General features: G+C 33.5%; 5 protein-coding genes across 10 annotated transcripts in view; 2 read left to right on the top strand and 3 right to left on the bottom strand.

Annotated features, from left to right (window-relative positions):
• Positions 1-447, top strand: part of LOC115237516 (AP-3 complex subunit beta-1) — an 8,129-nt gene extending 7,682 nt beyond the window's left edge. The window contains exon 11 of one of the 2 annotated variants that reach the window (XM_029810599.1): positions 315-447. Coding sequence is in view for 1 of the 2 variants with exons in the window: in XM_029810604.1 (XP_029666464.1) it covers positions 315-390 (76 nt within the window). In the remaining variant the exon portion in view is untranslated. The remainder of the gene's footprint in view (positions 1-314) is intronic. The other variant, XM_029810604.1, reaches the window with a different exon arrangement.
• The window catches only part of LOC115237527 (soluble lamin-associated protein of 75 kDa-like), a 1,497-nt gene extending 1,033 nt beyond the window's left edge, over positions 1-464 (bottom strand). The window contains exons 1-2 of the mRNA XM_029810624.1: positions 335-464; positions 5-78 (exon numbers count right to left, since the gene is read on the bottom strand). Coding sequence (XP_029666484.1) covers positions 5-78; positions 335-348 — 88 coding nt within the window. The 5' untranslated portion in view covers positions 349-464. The remainder of the gene's footprint in view (positions 1-4; positions 79-334) is intronic.
• A 1,178-nt stretch (positions 465-1,642) lies between these two features.
• Positions 1,643-7,253, top strand: LOC115237518 (two pore calcium channel protein 1-like). Of its 2 annotated transcripts, XM_029810606.1 has the most exons (12): positions 1,643-1,963; positions 2,317-2,534; positions 2,827-2,991; positions 3,066-3,117; positions 3,322-3,395; positions 3,841-4,148; positions 4,218-4,498; positions 4,651-4,872; positions 4,950-5,069; positions 5,152-5,491; positions 5,595-5,896; positions 5,993-6,324. In XM_029810606.1, exons 1-12 carry the CDS (start codon positions 1,861-1,863, stop codon positions 6,310-6,312), a joined length of 2,505 nt encoding a protein of 834 aa, XP_029666466.1. In that variant the 5' UTR covers positions 1,643-1,860; the 3' UTR covers positions 6,313-6,324. The 2 variants fall into 2 exon arrangements, with proteins under 2 accessions (XP_029666466.1, XP_029666467.1); XM_029810607.1 differs by lacking the exon at positions 3,322-3,395 and having other exon boundaries at positions 1,678-1,963; positions 3,066-3,191; positions 5,993-7,253.
• An 8-nt stretch (positions 7,254-7,261) lies between these two features.
• LOC115237523 (mevalonate kinase) lies at positions 7,262-8,743 on the bottom strand. Its single transcript, XM_029810619.1, has 2 exons — positions 7,808-8,743; positions 7,262-7,660 (listed from the first exon to the last, which is right to left on the bottom strand). The coding sequence occupies exons 1-2, from the start codon at positions 8,705-8,707 to the stop codon at positions 7,397-7,399; spliced, it is 1,164 nt and encodes a 387-aa protein (XP_029666479.1). The 5' UTR covers positions 8,708-8,743; the 3' UTR covers positions 7,262-7,396.
• Positions 8,744-8,833: 90 nt separating this feature from the next.
• On the bottom strand, positions 8,834-13,316 carry LOC115237522 (bolA-like protein 2). Of its 4 annotated transcripts, XM_029810617.1 has the most exons (4): positions 12,820-13,210; positions 12,542-12,734; positions 9,237-9,331; positions 8,834-9,101 (listed from the first exon to the last, which is right to left on the bottom strand). In XM_029810617.1, the coding sequence occupies exons 1-4, from the start codon at positions 12,822-12,824 to the stop codon at positions 9,005-9,007; spliced, it is 390 nt and encodes a 129-aa protein (XP_029666477.1). In that variant the 5' UTR covers positions 12,825-13,210; the 3' UTR covers positions 8,834-9,004. The 4 variants fall into 4 exon arrangements, with proteins under 4 accessions (XP_029666477.1, XP_029666478.1, XP_029666476.1 ...); XM_029810618.1 differs by lacking the exon at positions 12,542-12,734 and having other exon boundaries at positions 12,820-13,173; XM_029810616.1 differs by lacking the exons at positions 8,834-9,101; positions 9,237-9,331 and adding an exon at positions 10,052-10,704 and having other exon boundaries at positions 11,637-12,734; positions 12,820-13,316.
• Positions 13,317-13,367: the final 51 nt, after the last annotated feature.

Here is a 13,367-nt window from a genome sequence, read left to right as displayed (position 1 = left end):
ACACGACGGACGTCGCCTTGAATATTCAAACTGCGCAGATCAAGCCGGATCGTCTCGGTCCGAACACATTTTGCGCACCTACAAATATCGAAATTGCGTTATATAATGCTTTTTACATCATTTAAAAATCTTCCCTTTATAGAGAAAAATATGAGCATAACAGTTGTGATAATGATCTATTTTTTTACTGGCATTAACTGCTCAGAGACAAACTCTCGTCTCAAAGAGATGTTATGTAATCGACCAGTTTTTGGCCGATTAACAATGCAACACTCTAATAATAAATAAAGATAACGATCAATGTGAATTCGTAGGATGCGAGTTAATTCGTCACCTCGAGCATATCATCTTGAGCAGACAGCAGATCGAAGAGGCGAACGACGGTTGTGATAAGCGAGAAATATTCGACTAGATTGTGCACGGCGAGAAAAACGGAACTCATTAACTGATAAGAAGAATAATTCAATCGTATCGTTCAGAGTATTTCATCAGTGAAACCTTGTATGAGCACGTGACAAAAATATGGACCTATATATAATACTTTCAATTTGACGATTTGTGACGAATGCAACGTGAAAAGCAATCCCCGAAATTTCGATAGAAATTTATATGCTATTTAGGATAAAGGATTGTATTAATTTGTTGTGACATAAAAAGAAGAAGAGATTTTTCACCAATGGCGTGGCTGCCACTGATTTCGCGTGATGTACACGAGATTTCAAACATGTACAAAATATAATAATTCGCTCGTATAATATTTAGAAAGCTATGTGCAATCTGTTGAATTTAGAAAGTTACATGAATCATCGGCAGAAAGAACCAACTAAAAGAAATAATGAATGTATTTGTGGAAAAAAATCATTATTTATATACTAGAGAACGTATATAACACTTGTTATTTTTTTGCAGTTGGTCGGAGTTCCCGGAGCAGTTGATGTATCAATTATTATTTATTAAATTACCCCTATTTATAATGCTCGTATAAATTTGAATTTAAAGGAATATAATTAGTAATAATTATTTTTTGATAAGCATAATTATAATTTTTATTGTCTCGCCTAAGATTTCTTATTATTCAGCATGGTTGATAAGAATCAGTCGAGTGCATACATATTATGATTACGTATGTACGATCACATGAAGCCAGCTGAGTGAGCATGAATTACATTATCTTACGTAAATGCCGCGAGAAATGCGACAACGTCCGTTTATCGAATACAAAAACTCGCATTTCTCATTACTCATTACATATATGGTAAAGGACAATGAACTTTGTTATCACGTGCTATTCATAAGACTTATGCGTGATCTTTCACGGAGCAATCATTCATAATTAAAACGATAGAAATATTTCTTGATTAGAGTCGTAGTGGCTTTTAATATTTTATTAATTGCTATCACATATATATGTATCACGGCGTGAACTTTGAAAGTCAGCAGTGGGGTTTTCGCATGCGCGTTGCACTTTCCATGCTTTGTTCCTTTCTCTCATTCGCCATATCAACCCGCGCATATTTACATACATCTGTCTCGTTTAATCATACGCAGAGCAAGAGAGAACAGTTACACATTCTCATAATAATGTCAAGCGGATCGTCGATATCGATGCGTTTTAGTAATAGCAGCAGGAACATGGAATATCTATATCATATGTTCGCACACATGCCTATATACATTTCCGCGCGCGTCGCGTCATCCAGTTGGAGTCTGTCGTCGTCTCAGTGGAGTCGTCAGAGTTTGCCGGCTCGTTGAATCCGCCAAGGTCGACCAGGATCTGTCAACCGTGACGCGCTGACAGGAAAGGAAGTACGGTGCCGTTAGTGCAGTGCGCGTCAGCTGTGCAACGCGACGCGCGCTCCAATGTCTTCGTCGCGGTCTGGAGAACAGGCCGCCGATTATCAGCGATTTAACAATGAGACGGGTCTGCCACTCGATCAAGAGATTTCCAATGGCTCCAGTCGACGTGAGTCAGCTTCTAATCTTTAATGTCCTAAATTCATCTAGATAATGTCATTACGAAATGGCTGCAACGTTGAATATGTACTTGTGACAGGAAAAATATTTACTTTTCAATGATAATATTTCTTTGACAAGATAAACATGACTTGTGACAAGTTATGACTTTAGTTGTCGAAATTTTTGGCTCTTCGCTGATAACAAATATAGTCTTAACAATTATTTCTTCAATAAATATTCCAAATTTTTATTAACTTGTAAAAATATTGATTTATATTGAGAAACTTATGGAGCTTCCTTGTAAAGGTATGCTATAAGCTTGTCACATTGAGACGATCTGTAAAATTTTATCTCTTACAGAATATGGCTCTATGTTGTCTTCACCTTCTTCGGAAAGTCATGTGAGGTTTTCATTTGACAATGCTAATACTGCTAATCAGATGAATAGTAAATACGAAGCGGGTGAAACAGGGGCTGGAAGTATGACTGAGAATATAGTATTTACTCCATGCGATGCAACTCTTGATGTGGACATGCATTGGGAAATGAATTATCATGAAGCTGCAATATTTTTAGAGGTAATTGTGTATCGATTATACATACATATCTCAATAGCAATTTGTTAATAACACAATGTATATAAGCAACATGCTTATATATGTATGAGCAAACAATTGAGTGACCAATTATTTTTCTCAAGGATGCCTACTCTATAGCATGTATATAGCATTATATATATACATAATATATGTTGTATAATACAAAGATACATAGCTTATTGTTCTTAATTATATGTCTATATGAGAGACCTTAAATTATGTTAAATTGTAGTATCTAATCATTATGAGCAACGTATAAATACTTTTTTAGGAAGGTAGAAATAATGAGAAATTTGATTCTCATCCGAAACATCCTGAGGATTTGCCAGCATATCTCTTAGTCCATAACAGTTGTTATAATGGATTGGATTTGATGACTTCGTTAATCCTGCTATCTCTTGCATTTGTAGAAGAACCATCTCTCCCACTATTCAAAGTATGTCACAGACAAATAAATCAAATATGTGATTCTTTTCTATCAATATTTCTCATTTATATGCTTTGTTTCAGGTACCAGTGTGGGTACATGGTTCAGTAGAATTACTTGCTTTAATTACTATTGGTGTGGAATTAGCTTTAAAGCTGAGATGGACTGGCTGGGCCCCTATGTTAAAACATAAACGTACAATGCTGAAAGTAAGAAACATTACTTGAAATCTATACATCTGTGAGAATGCAGCAATAGTTTGACATATTTACATAAAAAATATTACAAAAACTACGATAAGAAAACAGAATATTTGTATAATCAGATTATCTAGTATTGGTGTGGAATTAGCTTTAAAGCTGAGATGGACTGGCTGGGCCCCTATGTTAAAACATAAACGTACAATGCTGAAAGTAAGAAACATTACTTGAAATCTATACATCTGTGAGAATGCAGCAATAGTTTGACATATTTACATAAAAAATATTACAAAAAATACGATAAGAAAACAGAATATTTGTATAATCAGATTATCTAAATAGCTGTTTATACACTTGTGAATTAATATGTAATGATATAAGAGTATCAGACAGTAGTCATGCATTCATTAATGATCAACAGCCGCGTCGCCCAGATGAGTAATGAATACTACAACACGAATATAATGACATTTTAATTTACTTACATAAGGAGTTATTGAGTTACAAGTACAATGTCAGACACATCGCAATACTCTTCATGAAATTCAAATGAAACGAGATGACATACGATTCTTATGAAGAAAAAAAAAACTATCGATGCATCGTTAACCCAGGTTATTGACTTTCTGTCAATATCATAAATTAATTTCTGTTTCAGTTTATCACGTTAGTTATTATGTTTCTCGAAGCTATGACAATCCTGGTACGGCAATCCTCGCATTTCCGCGTAACGCGCGCTCTGAGACCTATCTTTTTAATAGATACAAAATATTGCGGAGGTGTAAGGAGATTTATAAGGCAGATACTTCTCACATTACCACCTATCTTAGATATGTTGGGACTTCTTTTTTTCTTGATTATTATATATACCGTATTAGGCTATTACATGTTCAGTGAAATGAACAGGAATTTTTTCACATTGCAAGATAGCTTCGTCAGTCTGTTTGTCCTTCTTACCACTGCTAAGTGAGTAGACGATATAATTCAATGTAATTAATTTAAAACAATACAATTTACTCTTTATGCAACTTGTAGTTTTCCGGATGTAATGATGCCGTCGTATTCGCAAAATAAATGGTACGCGATATACTTTGTATCTTATTTATGTACCATGCTATACGTAATGATGAATTTAATGTTGGCGGTGGTAAACGAAACGTTCACGTCTCGCGAACGCGACAAGTTTAAGAAACTGTTTCTGCATAAGAGGAAAGCATGTCAGCACGCTTTTAAGCTACTAGTTTCCAAACAGAACCCCGACAAAATGCGATTCCGTCAGTTCGAAGGTTTAATGCGGTATTACGCTCCAAACAAATGTAAGTATTCAAGATTATTATTACTATTTTTCTTAGCATTTTTCTTCAAATTTCAAGTCATATAATAAATACTTAGAAAGCAAAAGCAAATCTACATTCTTCAATCAAATAATGTCTATACCTGCAATTACAATATTTTATGCATTTTATAGCCATACGAGACGTTGTTTTAATGTTTTGCCATATGAATGCATCGGGGAGCGCCGCTTTAAATTGCGAGGAATTCTTGTCGATTTACGACGCCGCGACACTTCAGTGGGACTTACAATACTCTAACATACCATGGTATCGAACCACGACATGGTGGCCTCTGCAGATGTTGTGCACAGGCGCCCACACTGTTATCAAATGGCCATATTTCGAAATGTTGGTGTGTAAGTAAATGACACTTGTGCAAATGATTGACATTCGCGAGAAAACCTCATTTCTCACAGTTTGTATAATTTTGCAGGTGTTATTATTACTGGCAATTGTATCGCCATGATAATAAGAATCATAGAACCGAGTAGCAGTCTTGAGGAATCGGCACATGGATTCGCTGCGTGTTGGGATACTCTATTATTTGGCGGACGTAAGTAAAAAAAATCTTAAAAAACATAAAAATGCATAAATATATATCATGAAAGAAAAGAAACGCATAAATAAATTTACAGTTTTTGTGGCCGAAGCATTGGCGAAGGTATTAGCTCTCGGTATTAGATGTTACCTGAGCTCAGGATGGAATCTCTTTGACTTGGGAACATCGATAATGACTCTTGTCGCCGCGTGCGCTCTTATTTTATTTCCCTTGGCTACATTCCTGGTTATGTTCCGGCCACTCAGAACATTGAGATTGTTCAAGATAAAGAAGCGCTATCGAGACGTTTTCGGCACCCTCGTGATTTTATCTCCCCAGATGTGTTCGACGGCGATCGTTATGCTGGTCTTGTACTACTTCTTCGCGATTATCGGGATGGAATTGTTCGCCGGATACGATATGCGAAATTGCTGCAAGTTAGTGCCAAATTAATTACAATAATTAAAAAAAGCGAATATGTATTTTTCTCTCAATTTTCTTTTTTTAATTTTTATTGATTTTCATAAATGTTCTTGACAGGAATACAACCGTCGAAGATTTTTACGAGTATTCCGTCAATGGTAGCACAGCACTGGGATACTACTATCTCAATACTTTCGACAATCTCCTAGCGAGCGGCATGACACTCTTCGAATTAACAGTTGTTAATAATTGGTTTATACAAATGAATGCATACGCGTTTACCGCGGGCATGTACACAAGGATATACTTTATGATATTTTATTTGGTAACAATGATCGTATTGACTATCGTAGTATCCAGTTTCTTAGAAGCTTTTCGATTTAGGATACAATATAAAAAATCGACTTCAAAACACGACGGTAAATATTTTAGCAATAAACGATTCTTTCTCTCTTTATTTCTAAAAATTTTATAACTTTTATATAACAAGTATTCTTGCATATCTCGATCTTTAGAAGAAAAGATGCTCCATGAGGAAGTGGAATTAAAGTGGAACGAATTGCAATGCATAATTGAAGATTTTCAAATTCTGGAAAATCTGCGCAACTCTTTAGTCGTTGGAGGGAGCACCCTGTTCATCGGTTCGCGACCGCGAACGCGAGATGTTCTACAAAGAAAGATGTATACTCATGAGATAAACGAATGGATAGCTGAAGTGAAGTCGGAAGAGAAACAACTGGTACCTAATGTAGCGCATAATATAGAGGATCCAAATGGTGACAGTATTTCCGATACAGATCATCTTGTAACAAACGGCAATTTGCATCATCAATAAAACAATAGTTATAATCTAATAAAGATAAAGATAGCGGCGTGACTTATAGTATTCTGAAAATTAATTTATATTTTTTGCTTACATTAGTGTAAGTACATTTACTGTATAAAATGCATGACTCGCTTAAACATTAACGCAAATATCTTTTTGTAGGAAAAGATAATGTATTATGTGTTGGATCAAAAATCTTTTTTTAATTATCAATAGAATTCTAAAAGAGGTACGATTAATTATCATCAAGTCTTAATATAAACAGATATAATTTATATGTATATTTTGATACTACAAACTAGTCGCGAACATTACAAAATGATTTTGTTCTATTTAAGCGTAAATAATTTAACAATTATTATGGTGCGCCTCAACTTTGTTGATGCACATTATAGTTTCACAGTACGAATGTATAATAATTTACGAGATTGATATATAAATATAAGTTGATACTGATTATTATTTATATATATATAATATACAATGAGATATGTCATTAAGCACAATACTCATATATTAGATCAAAACTATTCTGATATCATTTTGAGGTACAAAATAAGCAGTTATCTTTGTTGTTTTTTATAAAAGTTTTATTCGCATTGTTAATTATTGCAATTTTAATATAATTAAAATAGACCTCTAGAGTTGGCTCGAGAGGAAAATACGGGATCTGCAGGATGATATTTATGCTTCTATTTATTATTTTTTTTATGAAGTTGGACAAGATTCTATTTCTCTAAGTCAAAATATAAACGAAGAACACACTTTTTTCCTCTCGAGCCGGTTCTTATATATCGTGCGAATCAATGACAGTAATTTACAAGTTATACATAGACATATCTGATATTGTTATATATTATATCAGCGCGAAAGAAAATTTCATAGTTATCTTCCCATCTACGATGTAACAATTTGTATATTTATTTAATAGATACATGCTTTATTATCTAATGTATAGAGTTCGTATGTAAAATTCTCTATTCTTTTTTTGTCCTTCCATTTATAACACCATTATAATTAAGTTGTAATCTTAATATCTGTTCATATATGTTGATGATTCTATTACTAATCCTATCCCATTATAATAATTGTATTAGGCATAGTCAATTGTCACTCCATTGTAACCCAACTTGGTTCTTACGACAGAACAATCTGCACATTCTAATAGATGAGAGAGAACCGTGATGCGTGCGTCTTCAATATCCGGCTGTAGCAAAACATATGCGTATCCACCTCCACCAGCGCCTGTGAGTTTCCCCGCGAATGCATGATCCCGTGCTATTTTGCAAATCAAATCCAATTTTGAATGTGATACATCTAATGCACTAAGTAATCCTTGGTTCGTATGGATGAGAGCCTGCAAAACGTACGACTAAATGTGGAATGACTAACTTTCAGCGGATAATTATGTACATGAATCTTTTATACAGGAAAAAAATGCACAACTACATTGGAATATGTAACGAAATAATATTGAAGTTCGCAGAGAGAATGTGAGACTTACAAATAATTTTTTGTATCGTGATTGCAGAAGATCCGCATCGTTAGTTGTCTGAACGTCGTGTATTTCACCGAGCACCTGAATAGCCGCCTTTGATACAGCGTCTATGCTGTCGAAGATCGAATCGATAATTGCGGGATAAGATCGTCTCGTCTCTGCCACTCGCTCTACTAGATTTTTCGTATTCCGACTGACATTCGAGCCGACTAGCAGAACATCCAGGCTTGGCATATTAGATAACACATTCACCGGCTCTCCTCGTCGAAATTCTATTATCGAGCCGTATGTGCACACGCTATTGTCGATCCCAGATGGAGAACCGTGCATAATTCGCTCGCAGCTCAGAGCATATTTTGAGATCTTTTCGAGATCGTTTTCGTTGAATGTATCATGAACATCACCCTTTTGTCGACGTGCCCAGTGAAGAAAGCACGCTGCAAGACATACCGCAAACGATGCCGAACTGCCCAAACCCGCGTTGATTTTTAATTCCGTAGATAAATTCACGGAGAAAGGTTTAATTTGCATCTGTTCCTCGTAGGCGATATAAACGAGCAAGTAAAGTACCGCTTGTAAGCTTAACACTTGTTCATTTATACCGGTGTACTTGCCAGAAAAACCATTTTTTATTTTAACAAATTGTTCGACTTGATCAAGCAATCGATTAGTATTTTCGTTAAACGGATAAGAAGGTTCGAAGTACTCTAAAAGTATATCTAAAGGTATATCTAAGGACATATGGATATTGGGAAAATTTATTTGAATATGATCCCAATTTTGTTCCTCGAATCTGAGTTTAGTACGTAAATTTAAGCTAGCCGCAAGAGCTGTTTTTCCATATACCACCGCATGTTCTCCATGCAAAATCACCTTGCCTGGTGCGGATATGTGGAACTGAATCATTCTTTATATGAATAAAAATTCTTATTATCTAAAAAATTTATGTAATATTGAATAGAATGATTGATATAGAAAAAAATTAGGGATTTGTGCTATAGTTCTCACACATAGAGATATACTACGATAGAACTACAAGGAATGTATTTGTTTAATGTAGAGAAAATCATTTGGATAATATTCGCATTATAGTCTTTCAGTTATATAAAGTATTAGAAGCAGCTAACATACACAAAACAGTTGTGACAAAAGTAACTATTATCAGTTTCCTATCCATACGAAAGAAATTTAATAAGATTCAAGTCAAGTTCTCGTTTTTTCCCATTGCTCTGGTGTTAATGTGGTTACTGAAATAGCATGAATTGTCTTCAGTTCTTCTTCCAAGACTCCATATACAAGCCTGTGTGAATTATACGTACTCCATTATTGAAATTGATATAATTGATATTTATATCATAATGTATTAATATGTTTCAATGAAAAGATATGTATTGAAATCTTATATTGTTATAATCTGTGAAAATGACAATATTACCTGTGACGTTGCAGGGTGGGCTTTCCTTGGAATAGATTAGAGACCACAACTACCGAGAATTTGGCACCACAACCGTCAGATTCATCTACCACCTCCTGTAACAAACAATGTACTGGGAACAATATATCTTTGCAGAGCTACTAAAAACGGGTAAGTAACAATTTATCTGCCGTATGAAATATATTTACGATTTCATATTCCGTATCATTGATTTATACAGAATAATTTGTTGAACAAATTATCTTGCTACGTTCTATTAAATTAATACTACAAAAGGTGCATTAACAAAATTTTATCGAACAAATCTTTTTGTTACATCATTGTTTGCCTTGATGTTTATTTTTTCTCTGTTAATATAATTAATAATTAATAAATAATACATAGAACAAAATTCTGCAAAACATTTTTTCATAGCATCAATTCAATATAGATGATATTAAGATTATCTGTTTCTAATGAATTGTATTATATATCACACATAGTCAGAACACTTAAATGTAATTACAAACATTCTTATATCGCGATATAAAGCGTTCGACTTAAGTCTCAAGATGATGATTATAAAATAAAAGAAAAATAGAACTTATATTTTATATATTTATTTTATAGAGGCATAACTGATCTAAAGTAGTTCTTTCATATTACTAAAACTTACTATGGAAATATCATACTGATTTTAAACGCAAATTAAAAGAGGTTTTAAAGCAAGGTTCAAAGGTAGATCCTTATCTTGTTTGGAGTATTGAAATATATGTAGCGAACTAAAAATAATATGTTTCTGGTAGTATAACAAGATGCGGTAATATATATATATATTTTTTTATTTATTATTTATAATAATTTATACACATTTTTTTTTTTCAATAACTGCATCAATGTGACTTAACTTTACTCACCAGAATCTCTTTCCTTAGGACAAATAGTTGGACATAATTGAAATATACAAAAAAAACTAGGAAATGTCCACATGAATAAATTGATACCAAGAGAGAAAATAAATCAGGATATTTTTCAGGGGGTTTTACAAATTTGCTGACAATAGAGAGAAGTAACACACCTAAAATAGATCCATAGAATGTAATAAAGAGCCACGATTTTTTATTATAGCTTGGCAAATTTGAAAAAAATTTATTTTTCTTATATTGTTGTATTCTATTCTTTGATCTTGATGTACTCTTATTTAACGAACTCTTTGTTTTGTTGTTGTGAAATACGTCAGACCATATCCAAGAAACAAAACAAAAATAAAAAACTATTGTGGCAAGATAAGCAAGGTATAGCTCATCTTTTATAAATAATGGTAGCATACTAAAATGTGAAATAATCAAGAACCAAAAACAAGGAAGAGGATCATTATGAAAATGCAATAAAACCGGTACGGCAACTAAAAGAATGGACTTTTCGTGAACTTGAAATGAGAAAAGGAAGAACGCTATGGCAGAATTTATTAGAGAAAGTATAAATGTATCTTTCGTAGGTAAAAAATATAAATTGATGCAACTCGGTAGAATAGAACTTATATTTTATATATTTATTATAGAGGCATATAACTGATCTAAAGTAGTTCTTTCATATTACTAAAACTTACTATGGAAATATCATACTGATTTTAAACGCAAATTAAAAGAGGTTTTAAAGCAAGGTTCAAAGGTAGATCCTTATCTTGTTTGGAGTATTGAAATATATGTAGCGAACTAAAAATAATATGTTTCTGGTAGTATAACAAGATGCGGTAATATATATATATATTTTTTTATTTATTATTTATAATAATTTATACACATTTTTTTTTTCAATAACTGCATCAATGTGACTTAACTTTACTCACCAGAATCTCTTTCCTTAGGACAAATAGTTGGACATAATTGAAATATACAAAAAAAACTAGGAAATGTCCACATGAATAAATTGATACCAAGAGAGAAAATAAATCAGGATATTTTTCAGGGGGTTTTACAAATTTGCTGACAATAGAGAGAAGTAACACACCTAAAATAGATCCATAGAATGCAATAAAGAGCCATGATTTTTTATTATAGCTTGGCAAATTTGAAAAAAATTTATTTTTCTTATATTGTTGTATTCTATTCTTTGATCTTGATGTACTCTTATTTAACGAACTCTTTGTTTTGTTGTTGTGAAATACGTCAGACCATATCCAAGAAACAAAACAAAAATAAAAAACTATTGTGGCAAGATAAGCAAGGTATAGCTCATCTTTTATAAATAATGGTAGCATACTAAAATGTGAAATAATCAAGAACCAAAAACAAGGAAGAGGATCATTATGAAAATGCAATAAAACCGGTACGGCAACTAAAAGAATGGACTTTTCGTGAACTTGAAATGAGAAAAGGAAGAACGCTATGGCAGAATTTATTAGAGAAAGTATAAATGTATCTTTCGTAGGTAAAAAATATAAATTGATGCAACTCGGTAGAATTGCACATGTTGTTACCGTTAAACAAATCTTGGCTAATTGCGCGTTCGTAAAAATCTGTCGTAATTTACAAAAAACATTGATTGTGCACCACATGTTGGCAACTTTATCTTCAAATACACCCCTGGAAAACGGGAATAATCTAAGCACCGTACTGAAAAATAAATCTCTACTCTTGAAAAATGGTATCCAAATAACGTAAAACGTTAATAGTACCACAAAAGAGATGCATGTTAACATGCGAATACAAAAAAGCCAAGATTTTGTCTTATTGGATATATGATTCCCAAGTATATAAAAGAAAAACGGTAAAGCGTGATACAACTCCATTTGTTTATAGTTCAACGCTAAAACAAACAGAATGGAGCTAAGGATGGCCGAATCTTGCATTATAGCAGCTGCAGCGGCGATGAAGAAACCCAGCGACACGCAATTGTATTGAAAATGTCCATGATCTATTAATATCAACCCTGGATAAATCAGCGCTGTCAAGAGGACGGCGTCTCTTTTTTTAAACTTGAATATATTGGACTCATTAAATTGACAACTGTCCGATAAACGCAAATTGATTACAAAATATATAATTGCTGGTATATAAATTAAAATGTCTGCAATTAGAACGGTCAGTCTCATGAAGTGTTTATGCTCTACAGTTTCAAGTCCTCTGGATTCCTGCAGTTTTACAAAAGACGGATCTATTCTATTCGCAATGTGACCTAATAAAAGACTGTGATATGCCGTTAAAGGTGGATAATCTAAACCCCAATATTGTAGATCATTATCTGTGGTATTGATATACCACTTATCAAAGGGTAGATTCAATGTGATTTCTTGCCAGTGTCGCTGCGCTTCATAATCTCCGTACATAGGAGGCTTGCCCTCTCCGCTGTGCGAATGATGAGTGACGCAGCATCTCAAAAGAACGGCAAAGCAGGAGATCAAGGCGAGCTGCAGTTTTCCCTGCATTCTCCCTTGTGCGAGGCCCCAAAGTAAGTTTATCGCTCCGAAATTTATCCTCGAATCGCAAAACTAATTGGCAAGAATTTCGAGAACGGTTCCTGGCAAAACGACACGTCATCATACGTGGCACAATGTAGAAAAGGGGTAAAAAGAATGTGACGAAAGAATCGTTGGTTTACGTACCACATGTGAAGCTTTCAATCCCTCAGTCACTTTGTTTTTAATATGCTCCTCGCTATATGACATACTCAGACGCTCTTAACGCAACAGGTATTTGCTATTACCTGCTATTAAATATCGAATACTAAATAGCAATGAATTTTTTCTTAACTAATTTAGGGCTATGTGACAATAGGCCAATTTTTGGTTAAACCACAGACATAATAAGAATAGACAGATTCGGATCTAATTACTCTGTATACAAAGTGCCATCTATATTCATACTCATTTTTTGGAATTTTTGATCTATTTCCATAAAGAACTCTATATCGATAACGTAGATCTTTTCAGTTCAAAAGGTACCTCATCTAGAGAATAATTATGCTAGAGATTATAAATGCATAATATTGTAGAATTGATTTTTATCAGTGTGTATTTTATATTTTCTATTTCAGAGAAGAGAGAAAAATATTTGTAAATATTAAAAATTAGTAAATCGCGCGTGCGAAATAAATTATTATATATTAATCGTATTATCCTCGAAATGTCAATCTTGACAGATAACGCCGAGC

This window comes from Formica exsecta, unplaced genomic scaffold (genome assembly GCF_003651465.1).
Source record: "Formica exsecta isolate Colony F162 unplaced genomic scaffold, ASM365146v1 scaffold3, whole genome shotgun sequence".
Taxonomy (NCBI): Eukaryota; Metazoa; Arthropoda; class Insecta; order Hymenoptera; family Formicidae; genus Formica; species Formica exsecta.
Note: the sequence above shows the minus strand (reverse complement) of the source record. Positions and strands in the feature narration are given on the sequence as shown.